Source organism: Abramis brama (genome assembly GCF_963993115.1).
Source record: "Abramis brama genome assembly, chromosome: 12".
NCBI classification, from domain to species: Eukaryota; Metazoa; Chordata; class Actinopteri; order Cypriniformes; family Leuciscidae; genus Abramis; species Abramis brama.
In genome coordinates, this window is record NC_139974.1 from 32,626,033 (window position 1) to 32,643,691 (window position 17,659).

Here is a 17,659-nt window from a genome sequence, read left to right on the forward strand (position 1 = left end):
GAATTCCCATGAACTGACATGAAGCAAAACGCCATAGATGATGCTTCAGGTCTGTATGTGTTTACAGAGAGCCAGTGAATCAGTGCTATAGCAAACACAGCAAATCCAACAGCTCACAACAGCAACAAAGACAAATCTTAACCCAAGATGAAGTCCTGGCAAAGTAGATCAAGATGTGGGCCATTAGCGCTCAACTTTAAAGCCACATGATCCACGTGGAGAGGATCAAAGCTGGATTTGTGTTGATCCCTACATGTCAACACTGTTAATATTGTCATCCCAACCTCTTGCTCTTTTAATGGAGTAAGTCTTGGCTAAGTGACGATAACACCATGATGCAGTTTGAAATGCTCGCCAGAGGGATAGAGAGTGAGCCGCCACACGGCTTTCCAAGAGAGAAAGTTTTTACGGCAAGTGCACAGCTGGAGCACACAGCTGGACCGATCACGAGCGTGCAGCTGCGATGACCTGAGGCTCACAAAGACTATCTGTGCCCGCTCAGAGACAACGGACTGTGCCAAATCAGTACCAGCCGGGCCAGTTCAACCAAATGTTAGTACATACAAGCGGCGCCACAGGATCACTGGCTTCTCAAGAGCACAGGTGCGAGGAAAAGCTTCAGAATGTGTTGCTGGCACAGTCTAGAGATGACGCCGGCCCAACCCAGTCACAGAGGACGTCCAGAGAAGGGACTGGACTAGATCCATTTTTACAGAAAGTGGTCTAAACAAAGCTTTCTAATGACCTGGTTTTACTCTCACATCCACTGGTTTAATCCAAAGCAAGGAAGTAAGCAGAACAGTTTCAACCCAAAAATCTACGACAGCATCACAGGTTCTCTTTACACTTCCACCGACACGTTTTATGCGACTTTAACACCTTCATTTAAACCTGTCTGCTACTTTAATTAATGTAATGCCAGAAGCAATAATTAAATGCACTGCTTGCTACATTATCTACTAAAGCAGGAAATTGATCTAGGCAGGCAATGCTGGGGGCAAACGGGGAGTTCAGATGATATCTGCTGCCATAAGGAACAATAGCAACAGGCAGATGGTGTTAGCAGGAGGTCTCATTCCAGAAAGGATTTTATTAGACAAAAATGTGTACTGTACTATATGTAAGTGCAAGAGCAACATTTTTCCAGAAAGGGAATACTCAATAAGAGAATTTTAAATATACTACTGTTCAAAAGTATTCCCCCGGTTTCACAGACCAGGTTTAAGCCTAGTCCCAAACTAAAATGCATGTTTGAGCTGTTTTGTCACACCAGTAATGCTTTTTTCTAAAGCAATTTTATAAAAGATACTTAAATGTCCTAATTGAAACAAGGCATAACCCTGGCTTAATCTAAGCCCTGTCTGTGAAACCAGACCTTAGAGTCCATAAATGGCCTAATTTATTTTATTTTTTGAAAGAAAGAAAGAAATTAGCCGAATACGTTTATTCAACAGGGACGCATTAAACTGAGAGCAAAGATATTTATAATGGTACAAGCAAGAATACTGAAAAAGTAAACTACATTTAAAAATATATTAAAGTAAAACACCGTTACTTTAAGTTGTAATAATATTTCACAATATTACAGTTTTTACTGTCCGTATGCACAAAACATATTGCTAATTCATCTCTCTTTTAAATATCAGTTCATCTTAAAGTCAAGAGCAATGTGTAAAAGCACTTTACGATACATGATCTTTATGATAAAGAAGTACCGCACTCATCATCAATGGACAAGGAAATCTAAGCGCACTCTCAGTAAAGACATATAGATTATTATTTTCAGGCACTGGAATAAATTTAATTACTAAAAAATGTTAAAAATTGCCTGCATGCTCTTTAGTCGGCATATTTTCACGTCAGTTTCTGCCTTTATAAACCCCAATTTTATTCCTTACTTTTGATGTAGAATAAAATCCAACCATACGTGCATTTTATAAATTAGTTTGTTTTTTTTCACATAACTTTCCTCTGATGCAATTGGCTTTTACAAATTTGCATGGGTACGTACAATAGTTTCTCTATATTACCACACTGGAGATGCACTCGGCTGGAAGAAGAGATGTTTGCCACCAAAAGAATACAAAGCCAAAACTTCTCGCTTATTTTGGTGGTAAGGAAGATAAGAGAAGACAGAGATGAGAACATTAGACAAGGAACAGTTAAGAATGTACACCCCCCCCCCTCCCTCCCTCTCTCCCTCCCTCCCTCCCTCCCTCCTTCCTTCCCTCCCTCCCTCCTTCCCTCCCCCTCACAGTGTGAAAGAGAGAATCACTTGCAGTCAAGATCTCATCATAAATTGGCAAGGTAGCACTCAGAGGTGAGAGACTGAGAAACTGCAGAAAGTAATTTATATATGCATGCCGCACATGTGCAGAATTTCAATAAGCCGCTCACACAGTGACTCCGTAAACTTCTGACTCTCTTAGAAAACTCATCTGATCTTAGTTACTGCCTCTACCGCACACAGAGACAATGATAAACCCCCCTGACTCCAACCCAGAACTGAGAACAATGAAAAGCCTAAAAGCATTTCTTTTGACTTAAGATGCTTTCCCTCATGAGTTTATTTCGCAGACATTTTAAATAGGACAAGTACTTGAACGCATTGCACACGTTCATCAAACTGCTGAGGCTTAGCAGTACAAGCTCTGACACATTGCACCATGGTGCTCATTTGGGCTCTGTGGGTTCGAGTCCGGCTCGCAACACTTCTCCTTTCACGCTCTACTCACTGAAAATGCTGTCCTATTTCTCACTTAAAAACAATGGTTCAATGGCACTGAAGAGGTTCCCAAAGAAAAATCTTTCATCGAACAAAGAACATTTTAATAATCTAATTATCTAAAGGACCTTTTTCCACTGTAAAGAACATTTTGTGCAGTGGAAAGGTTCCATGGAGGTTATTTTAAGAGTGTATAACAAAAAAATAACATCTACACAGTGGCACCCAACAGACAGAATCATGTCTACAAACAAAAAGATGCATTTGACATTAATGTTGTGATGTGACTCAATGATTTCTGACCCAGAAAACACGCTACATGCCACATAACGTACACTGAACATGCTTACGTTTGACCAAGAGCGCATGCATGTGATCTAAAGGACCAATGGGGCAAGAGACGCTGAGCTCACACTTCCCTCAAGACACAAAAGTGACTCAACGACATGAGGATAAAGACTGTCACTGCAACAAAACACATTCTCATCTGGACTCCACAAGACCCGCATGCATCAGAAATACCCTCAACTACAAAGTCAAGGAAATATATGCATGAAAAGGATGAAGACTTTGAGCTTTTGATAGTTTTTCAAATGAAAAGCAAGGAACTATTTACTTCCCAGAGGGCATGGAAGTCTCTACTTTTTACAGATCTCATTTCTTCCTCAATTTTGACACGCTTCAAAAGCTCTTCTGAATAAAAACCACATTATATAAATACAATATATCAGTGTGTAAAGAGTTGTTGGTAGATTAAAAGTCTCATTTAGGATTGCAATAATGATTAAAAAAAAATCTACAGAAGTGAATCTCTATGGATGAGCACCATCCTGAAATCATTATAACATAATTAAGATTCTGTGTGCTACTTTAATTTGAAGAAGATAAATATGGGAATATTATATGAATGTTTGAAATACGGAAATGTGGGCATAACTACATTTTGAAGTTACTGCATGATTTTACCTCGGTAATGCTGACTAAAGCACAAAGTATCAAAAATGCATAAAAAACAAATAGGCTATATTAATAAAATGATTCATATTTGAATCTCTGTTTTTTTATGTTTGTGTATTGCTGTCGGCTAGTGTTTTTGTTTGATATGTTTTTTGTCCATTTTTGTATGAGTCATCTTAGTAATACAAAGGCCACACAACTTCCTTTCATACATTTACATTTTAAAGGGACCGTTCATTCAAAAATGTAAAATCTGTCATCGTTTATTCACGTTAGTGGAACACAAAAGGAGATGTTAGGCAAAAGACAAACTGTCAAGCTTCAGTCACCATTCACTTGCATTGCATATTTTTTGCCTACAATGTAAGTAAACGGTGACTGAGACTGTCTCTCATCTCTTTTTGTGTTCAACTGAAGAAAGAATGTTGTATGGGTTTGTAACGACATGAGGGCGAGTAATATGCATTATAATAACGCCATAGAGTACAAGATGACAGAATTGTGTGATCTGTCCCTTTAACTGGACATTTATTTCACTCACAGTCGCGTGCAATACAAAGCCAAGCAAAGTATCATTCCAAAGTCCATGAGGGGCTTCCATTAAATAAAGAAAATAAGTTTCAAAGAATATTAAAGCTTTTGCTTGTCTATATTGCTGGTCTTCCCTAAAGAGACAATAGAGAAGTCGTTGTCATTGTGCAGAACTCTCTAATGCACCTTGTCGCCATAAACTGTATCAATCGTAAAATACAACCACTGATGTTTGAAACACTCTTTTGACCCCATGTCCATGTTTAAATGCGTGTGTGGAATAAAGTACGCATGAAGTAGGCTAAAGCACAGTCAGTCATGCACTGAGCTCTGTCAAACTCTCCACCCGCTCAATAGAGGGGCTATTCTCGAATCACGAATGTCTCACAACTGCACACTACAGCGCTTAAACTTCAACCAGCAAGAATGAAACAGCACGAAGTGGCCTGTGGTCACACCGACAACAGAGGAATGGGCAATGCGTAATAAAACGTACAAACCTGAAGCGGTGAGGCGACTTTTCCTCCTTCCAGGGATTGATGTTTGGGAGTTTGTTGCATGCGAGCGCTCCCTCCCTTTCTCTAGCGCACTAGAATGATAGTGCTGATGTTGTTTTCACTTCCTCTTTCCTCCTCCCCCCGGCTGCTGATTGGCTCCGCTGTTTCAGTCATCCACCAATAACAGCAGAGTAAGACCTATAAAAGCGCATCAGTGTACTTTTTCAATCTAGTCTAGTGGATATTGGCTATTGATTGTGATGTCTGCTTTTGCTTCTTTATATAAAATAGTTTTCGGCATTATTTAAGTGCATAGTTAGAGACATAGAGACTTCCATAAAAAGCTAAAAATTTCCTTATTTTAAAAGCTTGAATTGCATGCCAGCAAGTCTATAATATGATTAAAACAGAACATCATTGCCTGGCCATTTGTCTTCAGGACATAGTTGGCATTTTGTAAATATCTGTCTATTAGATGTCTGTCCTCACAATGTCCACACACACAGGCGATTGATTATCTGTCCCACACAAAGTGATGTATTAACCGTCCCATGCTGACATCATTTGCCTACTCCATTTCGGTGATTAGAGAGAGGATGTAATTCTTTAAAAGCCTTTAAAAAATGTCTAGAATTCTGTTAAGAAACGCACATGATGTAAAAGATTATGTAAACCAAAATCCAGTCTACATGCAATACCTCTGTGCTTCGGTCCATGACAGCAGAGGTGATGTTACCTTTAGTTTTTCTCTCAATAAAAAACATTATGCAAATACACATCATGGGTCAGTCTCTGCAACAGCTCTTCTCTGAAAGCTGTGACAATCTTTGGAATTTTTTTTAATTTTTTTTGGACTATGTGAAATGAACAACTCTAGTTCTTCAGGAAATGAAACTGCTGAAAACCAAACCCATACTCTGCATCACAAAAACTGCACTGATGATTTTAACAAATGCACGTTCTATGATCTATGATTCTGATTCAATATCCTTTAAAAGTATATTTGTCTCAAATTTACTTGAGTACTGTACTTAAGTACACTTTTTGAGTATCTGTACTTTACTTGAGTATTATTTTTTCTGGAAACCTTTTACTTTAACTTCACTACATTTGAAAGACAAATACTTTTTACTCCTCTACATTTCTGTCAAGGTCCTTGATGTCAGTCAGGGGATTATTTTGGTTGCAAAGGGCTGCATTTTGGTTGGAAATGAAAGTCGGACTGATGTCAGAAACCGACGTTCGACAGACGTTGGATTTTGGCTAGAAATGAAAGTCGGGTTGACGTCAATCATGACGTCGGGTTCTGACGTCAAACCAATTTTCATTTTCAATAACAATACAACGTCTGTCCAACGTTGGAGATTAACGTCAATGTGACGATTCTGACATCAACCTGATTTTCATCTTCTAAATGCGAATTTGGTCATTGTTTTGGAGCACACTAGCTCCAAGCTGGCTAACATGTTCATACTAAAAGCCAAAAAAACTTTTACTATTTGAGGGAACCATTGTGGACATTATTGAATGCACTTACTCAATCTCACATTCAATCTCACTACTGGAACTGTGTTCTAGAAATAAATTTGATATTGACATGAGGGTAGGTAGGCATAGATACTGTAATAAGATACAGAGGCATAAGGTACTGTAAGTATTACATACAACAATGCATCAATAATAAAACAATGCATTGACATTTACTTTTTACTTTTGATACTTAAGTACTTTAAAAAATGAGTACTTCTGTACTTTTACTTAAGTAAAAATCGGTCCTTACAACTTTTACTTGTAACAGAGAAATATTTGACCAGTAGTATACTTTCACTCAAGTAAGCAAGCAAGCAACTTTATTTATATAGCACATTTTCAAACAAAACTGATGACATTAAAATCATACAACAAAACAAACATAACTTATTCAAAAGCTAAAGAAAATAAATAAGTTTTTAAATAAGACTTAAAAGTGGCAATTGATGGAGCTGACCTCACGTGGAATGGGAGACTATTCCAGAGTTTGGGACCTACCACGGAAAAAGCATGATCTCCTTTTGATTTTAAATGACAACGAGGGACGTTGATCTGAGGATCTGAGAACTAACATAGTCTGGGGTAGACCAATATATAAAGAATTACAATAGTCAATCTTTGATGAGATAAAAGAGTGAACCACAATTTCCAAATCCTTACTGGATAGAAAGGCTAGTTGACAATACCTACAATTTCAAAATCGACTGCTGGCGGTAGATCGTTTTCCTATTTAGCACCAAAACTTTGGAACAATCTTCCTAACATTGTCCAGGAAGCAGACACACTCTGTCAGTTCAAATCTAGACTAAAAACACACCTCTTTGGCCTAGCATACACATAATGCATTATAGACTTCTATAATTCAATGTTAGGCTGCATAGTTTAGGTCAGCCAGAACCGGGAACACTTCCCATAAATCCTGATGTACTTGTTACATCATAAGAAGGATGGGGTTTACGCTAATATTAGTCTCTCTGTTTATCCGAGGTTTACCGCAGTCCGCCGGATCTGTATCCAGATCTGATGAAGGACCTGCGCCTGGACACAATGACAATGCAGTCCTGAAGTGTCAACCAGTCCCTTCCCTGTTTACTGAAGTCAGCCGGATCCCGGCCGGATCCAGATCAGATGGTGGACCTGCGTCTGGACCCATCCATGACGCATCCCTGAGGTGCCTGCCTCATCAGCCCTGTGAAGGCATCATTGACACGACAGCCATCGGCACTGATCCTCAACAAACTCGTCTCCATACCAGCGTGATGACTCCGACCTCCAACCAGATGGAACTGGATAAATATTCTGGAGTTTTGGTTCCTTGCCACTGTTGCCCTGGCTTTTGGCTTGCTTAGTTGGGGACATTTAATATTCAACATTATTGATCTGCCTTACTTAAGGTGGACGATGACGCAATTTTCTTCTAGAAACAAACTTTGTTATATTATTTTCATGTTATCACTGTGAAGCTGCTTTTGTATTGTAAAAAGTGCTATATAAATAAAGGTGACTTGACTTGACTAGAAAATACTTTACTTTAGCGATTGATCTCAGGTTAAAAAAATCTGTTTATTAAAATGTAGTGATGAGTCCATAATTTTCCCCTAAACTCTTTACATGATCTTCAATCTTTAAGGACAAGGAACCTAAATGATCAGGAAAGGTAGGTGGGATGGGAGAACCTACAATCATGAGAGTTTTACTCTCATTTAATTGAAGAAAGTTGCTAGAAAGCCAAAGTTTAATGTCACTCTAACATTCCTTTGTCCAGTGAACAGGTTTTATCTAAGCTCAAAGGAAAATAAAACTGCAGATCGTCGGTGTAACAATGGTACACAATACTATACTTCCAAAAAATAGTGCTTAGAGGAAGCATATACAGAGAGAACAACAACGGTCCAAAAATCGACCCCTGAGGAACACCACAAACTAAAGGGGCCAATGTGGAAGAAAAGTCTCCCAGATTCACAGCAACTGTCCTGTCTTTTAAATATGAGGCAAACCACTGAAGGGCTGTACCCTGGACACCAACCCAACACTCCAGACGGTTGAGAAGAACCTCATGGTCAATCGTATGGAAGGCAGCGCTTAGATCTAATAAAACTAGAACAATATGTGATCCTGAGTCCAACGATAATAATATATCATCATTAGTGACCTTGAGCAATTCAGTTTCTGTGCTGTGACAGGTCCTAAAGCCCGACTGGAATGTCTAAAATATCAAATATGAATATAGCTGTGAGTAGACCACTATCTCTAAAATCTTGGAGATAAAAGGCAGTTTAGAAATAGGTCTAGTTGGTATATACTGTATGATCTGAATTAGGTTTTTTGAACAAGGGATGAACAATTGCATGTTTGAAACGGTTTGGTATTACTCCACTCATTAAGGAACTGTTAATTATAGCTGTTAGGCTAGAACTCCCAGTAGGAATAACAAATTTTAAAAGATGAGTAGGGAGAATATCCAGTCTGCAGCTACCTCCATTCATTTTAGAGACAATATCTGCCAGCTGCGCTGATGAAACTGGTTCAGAGTTAGTCAAATTGTTAGACAGCACAGGATTAATTGATGAACGGGAATGTGAAAGTACAATTGCACTTCTGATCTTCTCAATTTTTTGAGTGAAAAATAATAAAAACTCTTCACAAGTCTCTTGAGGAAGTTGTGTACTTTGTCCACCTCTGACTGTATATACTGTATGTATATATGCATATATGTGTGTTTGTAATTGGTATGTGATATAATTTATAATATATATTTTATTTTATTTAATAAAATACATATTTTTGTAGGCTAAATTGTTGTGCTGGAATTTTGAACTTTAAATAACACTTGTCTAGAGTAAACCAAAATGTATAATATATTTAAACTGTGGGGAACTCATTTGTGACCTTCACGGCTTGATAAAAAGGGAACATGTCACATACACACGTTTCTATTGGCCCTGGCCAGATCAGAACAAAGGGAGACACAATGAAAAGAGAGGAACTAAAAAGGAAACATGAGAAGCTTTTATTACCAGTACAAACTCATTCTGAAGATGAGCGCAAGTTAACGACTTGAAAATCAAATAAAGCCCTGATAGTCAGTCATAGACTGTATTTTTAAGTGGATTTGATGATTTATATATTATTAATATGAATATTTAAGAATAATTCATTATTGTTTTCTTTTTTAAAAGCAAGTTTAAATAGTCTCAAAATTGAATCAGCATTATGAAGAGCTCCTTTGATAAAAAATGATGCATTATTTATCTTGATACAAAATGGCACATGTACTTCAACGACAACCGCAGGACTCCGGATTTCAGCGACGAGATCAAAGGAAAAGCTTCTTTTCCCCTCTCAATAAGCCTCTCTGGTGATGTGAATGATGTGCAAACCACTGTCACCTATTCAAGAGGTGCTAATTGGCTTTTTTACGTACTACAGCCAGATGCAGAAGCCCTGAACACTCCGATGGAAACAGAAGATGTGAATTCACACTTGTAATTTGAGTTGCAAGATCCTAAAAATCCTCAAAATCTCTTTAGGACATATCAGATTACCATAAAAAGAAGCTGTAAATGCTGAATAGTCATTGATTTATTTGCATGACATTTATGGACGTCACTGTTCAAGACAGCAGATGGCATGTATCATAAGCGCCCGTCAGTTATTTTCACAATGACGCATTCTCAAAATGTAAATTAACATACATTCAGAAACTCTGTTCACTTCCGACTTCATTCCAATAAGCCCAAGGAACAAACAGTCTGATAAGGAACAGCTATAGGAAATCTGATAAAGATGCACATATCCTAAGCATTCCATGCGACAGAGGGGATTAATGCATCCATAAATTATTAAGCAGATATGAAGATGGCCTGGAGAACTGATGGGAAGCCTCCTGTGTATACTTGATAGGGCTGACACACTATTGCAGAGCTTCTAATGATGAGCACTGAGACACCCAGACACTGGTCCCTGTTTCAGTCTGAGTCATCGCTAGCCTTGGCCGTGTGCTTCTTCTTTTTCTTCTTGTGTTTCTTCTTTTCTTTCTTCTTCTTCTCCTTTTTCTTCTTCTTCTTCTTCCGGTTGTGATCCGAGGAGGCAGAGGAAGTTGAGGTGGAGTCAGAGTCGGAGGTGGTGTCTTGAAGGAGCTGTTTCAACTGCTGGATCCTACAGTGAGGAGAAAAAAGACATCAAAATTATTTTCTATGCACAATTTTGTAATACGCAGACAAAAAAATATAATCAAAATATAGATAATGGAACTCATGAAAACATTTAACATGAAAAAATATATTTTAAAATAGTCCTATTACAGATTAAAAATGTAAAATTAAATTTGGTTTACAAATAATTATTTATTAAAATATTAATATTTTATATATATATATATATATATATATATATATATATATATATATATATATATATACACACATACACATACATATGATATATATACATATGATATATTTATATATAATATTTACAACACACTTATAATAATAATATTTATTTCATGTGTGTGTGTATTGATAAATATATATTAAATATTATTATAAATATATTATAAAATATATACATTACAAATAATATTTCTAACATATTTATAATAGTATTATTTCATATATATTTATACACACACACATATACACATACATGTGTATATGTCTGTATATATAAATATTAAAAATATAAATAAAATATAAATATTAAAAAAAAAAAAAAAAAAAATTTAATATATTTCTATACATATAAATGTGCGCATATATATATATATATATATAGTATGTGTGTAAATATATGAAATATTTTTATAAATACATAAATACAACTTTTATTTATTTATATATATATATATATATATATATATATATATATATATATATATATATAAATAAATAAATAAAAGAACCTACAAAAAATGTATAGAAAATATTAATTTTACACTTATTTATACATTTGAAATTCCTTTTGGTGGCGCTAGAGGCACAGAAATTACACACTTCACCTTTGAGCAATTGGATTTATTTAGAATATTTTAAGAACTCTATCTTTAACTAAATTCAATTGCTATTGATTTGGGCAACATAAGAGGAAGCAGAAAGCACAAGCACCTTCTGACAGCCTGTGCCACACTGACCTGAAACTATTAACAATTCATCAGATCACTGCTGTTCAGAGGGTTCACATCCTCTAACAGAACCGCACAACCCCGTTTTAGCTTTGCTTTCATTCACTACATGCTGTGAAGTCTGCATCAATGTTAAAGCGGCTGATTTCTGACTTTCAACTTTTTTTTAACAAGCTACTCCTTGTATTCCAACATCCTGCTGAAAAATTCAAATTGCCAGTCCCATGGGAATGTTTAGTAACAGTTCTGTGGCATAAATGTGGAGCTCAGCAATGTACGAACAAAATAATCTGTCAAAACGGCCCACAATGGGTTTACATCCCACATAACGGTTTCTAATTACTCCCATGTAGCAGGAGCTCTTGTCACCACATAACAGAAGTTAATCACAGTGGAGTAAAGAGTTACGTAATCGTCTGCAACAGGGTTCTTTTGTTAAAATGACACAATTCATCAACACTGGCCTCTGAGAGACCTCAACATTCCAAATAACTTATTAATAAGCAGATCCAGAAGAGGCTGAACATTATTAAAAGCTCCTCATCTCATTGACACACACTACCATTCAAACGTTTGGGGTTAGTAAGATGTTCTTCTCAGTAAGAAGCATTAAATTGATCAAAAGTTACATTAAAGACATTAATTATGTTACAAAATATTATATTAAAATAGAAAACAGTTATTTTATATTTTATTTTAAATTGTAATAATATTTCACAATATTAATGTTTGTACTGATCAAACAACTATTCAACTAAACTATTCTTGGTGAGCACGAGAGACATAAAAAAAAAACTTTAACAATCGTACTGATTCCAAAATTTTAACACTGTATTGTAAATTGTGTCTATCCTTATTGCTTAGTTGAGCTATTTATAAAACTCAATATTTATAAAACTTGACGTACCTTGTCTCCTTTTCATTGCGTTTGTTTTCTCGAATGATATCGTACATTGGATCCTCATGTGCCTGTGAAAGAATTTTATGAACATTCATTAAACAGTTAAGGTTCACCGTATAAAAAAAAAAAAAAAAAAAATCAAACTTGCAATGGAAGTAAAATATTTTATAGCTTCAGTTATAGTTAATTTTTTATGTATTGCAGTCAATATGGCAGTCATTGTGGACTTATACTTACACCTAGTGGTGTGGATGCAACATCACACAAAAATAAAAGTTTAGGTTGTGTGTGAGCGAAAGCATCTGACAATAATAAGGGGGGATACAGAGATCATTCATATTATGCTGGCCATGTGACTTCAACATGTTGGACCCCATGAGGCAAACCACTCCATGTAAATAAATCAACTTTTATTAGGCCTATTCATTTATAATTAATTAATTTAATTAATTTAAAGTACTATTACTTTATTTATTAGGAAAATAATACCCAAGTGTACCTTTCAGAGCTTTGCAAAGTGGCTGTTTATTGAAGGTTGTGGGAGATAAAAACTACATTGCATAAAAAAATTGTAAAACTGCAACATGTGCATAAGTGCAGTAATATGTGTTTTAAAGGCACAGACACACTGTGAAAAAACAAGGACGCACAAAAAAACAATGTTTTAGTTCTAATGGACAGAAAGGATGGAAAACCTAAACAATAATCATAATCACATGATGACATAATTTCTAATTACATATTCATAAATGCAAGTTTACTAATAAAAAACTCTTAATTCATGGTTTTGTTGACTGAAATAAGCTGTACATAGACAGACTCTTTGAATAAGAAAGAATTTATTTGGTATATTTATACCCAACTGTACTTTTATTCAGATTTTTATATTACTACCTCCCTGGCACCTTTATTTTTTAATTTATTTTTGTTTTTCTCTTTTTACTTGTTATTTTTGCATGTATAATTGTATAATGTTTAATATTTGCATTTGAATGAAAGTGCATGTATAATGTTAATGTTTATTCAATAAAAAATAAAAAAAGATAATCAAAACCACATGGCATGAGAGATAAAAAAAAAGAAGAAGCTTGGTTATACATCAATACTTTGTATAATCAGTAATCTGCTACTTCAATCTCTAAAAATGTTCTTAAAAAAACGTTCAAACCCTGTATATGTAAGGCCAAAGTTTTTAATCAGGCTTTAAGTCAAGGTTACTGTACATGGTTTTAAATAAATCCCTTATACTACAGCGGTGTAAAAAGTAGGCCGTGTGTGTGTCACTTACTACTCTGAACTGCTCCAGTTTCTGGTTGCCTTTGATGAAGAACGGACATTCTTTATCTCCTGTTCTGTGGCCGTACTTCTTACATCTCCAGCCTACACACACAGTTTGTCTTCTCAATGACCTTCATCCGCACAGTAAAATCTAAAACATCATGTGTCGCTAAAAGTTACAGGCATCAATTTTCTATTAAAAAAAAAGAACTATAATAAACAGCACAAACTCATGTTATGTAATTATATACTGCACAAAAACTTTTCTATATTCATGACCATTCAAAGACTATGGAAGCTTGTTTCCGCCAAGTAATAAAAAAATAATAAAAGCTTTTTATCTCACAATTCTGACGAGGGGAAAGTATGAATTGTGAGTTATAAGCTCGAAATTCTGAGATATAAACACAATTGTGACTATCTTGCACGACAAAATCCGGAAGATTAATTAAAGATTTTCCTATGGGGTTTTATAATTTTTTTTTTTTTTTTATGAGTAAAATAAAGCCTGTGGTAAACATAAAATGATGACACTTTGACGTTTTGTCCTGACTTTTTTTCTCAGAATTCAGAGATTATGTCTAACAATTCTGACTTTTTTTCTTGCAATTCCATGATTATAATTCTCAAATCTGACTTTTTGTCACAATTGCAAGTTTATATCTCGCAATTCTGATTTTTTATCACAATTCCAAGTTTATAATTCGCAATTCTGAATTTATATCTCGCAATTCTGACTTTTTTCTTGCAATTCCGAGTTTATTACTTGAAATTCTGATGTTTTTTCTCTCACAATTACGAATTTATAACTCACAATTCTGACTTTTCTCAGAATTGTAAGATATAAACTCGAAACTGCAAGAAAAAAGTCATAATTGTCAAATATAAACTCGCAATAAAGCTAATTGCAACTGTTTCTCACAATTCTGACCTTTTCTCACAATTGCAAGTTTATATCTCACAATAATGACTTATTATCTCCCAAGTTTATATCTCACAATTATGACTTATCTCACAATTACGAATTTATATCTTGCAATTCGTACTTCATTTCTCACAATTCTGAGTTTATAACTCATGATTTCAAGAAAAAAGTCAGAATTGTGAGATAAAAAGTCCCAATTACTTTACAATTGGGACTTTGTCTTTCAATTCTGACATTTTTTTCTTCAAAAATTTCACGTTTTTATATCATAATTATTTTTTCTCCCAAATCTGAATCTATGTTTCACAATTCTGAGAAGAAAAAAAAGTCAGAATCGCAAGCTATTAATTTGGAATTGTAAGAAAAAAAGTCACAATTACCTTTTATTATTTTTAATTACGTGGCAGAATGAAGCTTCCATAAAAGAAACACCTACTCGATTAAATTCAGAAGTTCAATTTAGATCACAAAAAAAATATTTATTTTAAGAGCGAAGTAAATATATCTGAAAATTTGCTTACACTGCATGACCTTCACCTCTTTTCCCAGAGGCATCCACAGTCCTTTGGTGGGAGCGTGAGCCAAGAAGCTCCTGGCGTCCTCATTACCAGGGTCATCAGGAATACAGTCCTCTGGTTTGTAATCATCTTCCTGCAAAAGCAGTTATGCGTGTATTGCAAAATGCTCACTCAAAAACTTATTTCTAATACCTTTACATGATCTCTGATGACTAGAGGTAACACTTTATTTTACAGTGTCCTTGTTACATATACAGTGAGGAAAATAAGTATTTGAACACCCTGCTATTTTGCAAGTTCTCCCACTTAGAAATCATGGAGGGGTCTGAAATTGTCATCGTAGGTGCATGTCCACTGTGAGAGACATAATCTAAAAAAAAAAATCCAGAAATCACAATGTATGATTTTTTAACTATTTATTTGTATGATACAGCTGCAAATAAGTATTTGAACACCTGAGAAAATCAATGTTAATATTTGGTACAGTAGCCTTTGTTTGCAATTACAGAGGTCAAACGTTTCCTGTAGTTTTTCACCAGGTTTGCACACACTGCAGGAGGGATTTTGGCCCACTCCTCCACACAGATCTTCTCTAGATCAGTCAGGTTTCTGGGCTGTCGCTGAGAAACACGGAGTTTGAGCTCCCTCCAAAGATTCTCTATTGGGTTTAGGTCTGAAGACTGGCTAGGCCACGCCAGAACCTTGATATGCTTCTTACAGAGCCACTCCTTGGTTATCCTGGCTGTGTGCTTCGGGTCATTGTCATGTTGGAAGACCCAGCCTCGACCCATCTTCAATGCTCTAACTGAGGGAAGGAGGTTGTTCCCCAAAATCTCACAATACATGGCCCCGGTCATCCTCTCCTTAATACAGTGCAGTCGCCCTGTCCCATGTGCAGAAAAACACCCCCAAAGCATGATGCTACCACCCCCATGCTTCACAGTAGGGATGGTGTTCTTGGGATGGTACTCATCATTCTTCTTCCTCCAAACACATTTAGTGGAATTATGACCAAAAAGTTCTATTTTGGTCTCATCTGACCACATGACTTTCTCCCATGACTCCTCTGGATCATCCAAATGGTCATTGGCAAACTTAAGACGGGCCTTGACATGTGCTGGTTTAAGCAGGGGAACCTTCCGTGCCATGCATGATTTCAAACCATGACGTCTTAGTGTATTACCAACAGTAACCTTGGAAACGGTGGTCCCAGCTCTTTTCAGGTCATTGACCAGCTCCTCCCATGTAGTTCTGGGCTGATTTCTCACCTTTCTTAGGATCATTGAGACCCCACGAGGTGAGATCTTGCATGGAGCCCCAGTCCGAGGGAGATTGACAATCATGTTTAGCTTCTTCCATTTTCTAATGATTGCTCCAACAGTGGACCTTTTTTCACCAAGCTGCTTGGCAATTTCCCCATAGCCCTTTCCAGCCTTGTGGAGGTGTACAATTTTGTCTCTAGTGTCTTTGGACAGCTCTTTGGTCTTGGCCATGTTAGTAGTTGGATTCTTACTGATTGTATGGGGTGGACAGGTGTCTTTATGCAGCTAACGACCTCAAACAGGTGCATCTAATTTAAGATAATAAATGGAGTGGAGGTGGACATTTTAAAGGCAGACTAACAGGTCTTTGAGGGTGAGAATTCTAGCTGATAGACAGGTGTTCAAATACTTATTTGCAGCTGTATCATACAAACAAATAGTTAAAAAATCATACATTGTGATTTCTGGATTTTTTTTTTTAGATTATGTCTCTCACAGTGGACATGCACCTACGATGACAATTTCAGACCCCTCCATGAGTTCCAAGTGGGAGAACTTAAACAAAATAGCAGGGTGTTCAAATACTTATTTTCCTCACTGTATTACAGGTGCTTGCTTACTGTATTAATAACAGTATATTATGCATAATTGTATAAAATTATCCATAAAACAGAAACTATTCCAAACCCTAACTCTATAGTAAGTACATATTGTTAATTCATGTTACTGAGTACTGAATTATATACAATGTATGTAACAATGGCACCTTAAAATGAAGTGCAACCCAACTAGCTCATGATAAATTCGCAGCATTTAATGGTAACACTTCAAGCCATGACCAAACCTTGATGAACCCAGGAGGAGGATTTTCATAGCTGAAAGGAAAAATAAAAAAGAAAGTAATAACATAACGTTATATGCCAGACAAAAGTGGAACAGAATGCTACAGCAGTTCAGATAATAAAAACTCTAAGTTATACAAAATAATTACCAATACCAAACGGATGTTATGCAAATACTCACAAAGTCTCCACATGCTTGAGTTTCTGCACCTCTTGAATCAGTTTTCTGGTTTGGTTCTTGAATTTGTCATCATCTTGTTTTGACTCCTTGTGTTTCTTTCGTTCATGTCTGTCCTCGTGATGCTCTCGGCTTCGTTTGCGATCTGACATTGTACATTCGTTGGAGATAATTTCTGGTATATCTATAATCACATTTTATGTTCAAAAAGTTAATACTTCAGAGTAATGATGATTGTAAACTAAAGGCACATATGAGCGTCTGTTTGACCCCTTCCGGGTGAAAGTGCTTTTTCAAAATAAGAGGCCCCTAAAACGTGCATTGAGATTTAAAAAAAACTACAGTGCGTCAAAGATAAAACTTCTAAAAACCAATTATATAATTTAAGAACCT

At 35.9% G+C, this 17,659-nt stretch overlaps 2 protein-coding genes across 3 annotated transcripts in view; both read right to left on the reverse strand.

Annotated features, from left to right (window-relative positions):
• Window positions 1-4,819, reverse strand: part of elmo1 (engulfment and cell motility 1 (ced-12 homolog, C. elegans)) — an 86,626-nt gene extending 81,807 nt beyond the window's left edge. For both annotated transcript variants that reach the window (XM_084130935.1, XM_084130933.1), the window contains exon 1: window positions 4,714-4,819. The gene's annotated coding sequence lies outside the window, so the exon portion shown is untranslated. The remainder of the gene's footprint in view (window positions 1-4,713) is intronic.
• A 4,408-nt stretch (window positions 4,820-9,227) lies between these two features.
• rp9 (RP9 pre-mRNA splicing factor) lies at window positions 9,228-17,546 on the reverse strand. Its single transcript, XM_084131157.1, has 6 exons — window positions 17,270-17,546; window positions 17,091-17,121; window positions 14,988-15,117; window positions 13,552-13,643; window positions 12,270-12,331; window positions 9,228-10,398 (listed from the first exon to the last, which is right to left on the reverse strand). The coding sequence occupies exons 1-6, from the start codon at window positions 17,416-17,418 to the stop codon at window positions 10,209-10,211; spliced, it is 654 nt and encodes a 217-aa protein (XP_083987283.1). The 5' UTR covers window positions 17,419-17,546; the 3' UTR covers window positions 9,228-10,208.
• Between the last annotated feature and the right edge of the window lie 113 nt (window positions 17,547-17,659).

Coding starts and splice junctions, on each gene's coding strand:
- rp9 (XM_084131157.1), bottom strand. CDS start 17,418: ATGTCAGATCGCAAACGAAGCCGAGAGCATCACGAGGACAGACATGAA. Junction 15,118..17,090: donor CTCCTCCTGGGTTCATCAAG/GTTTGGTCATGG, acceptor CTGCTTTTGCAG/GAAGATGATTACAAACCAGA. Junction 10,399..12,269: donor CGCAATGAAAAGGAGACAAG/GTACGTCAAGTT, acceptor TCCTCACTGTAG/GATCCAGCAGTTGAAACAGC.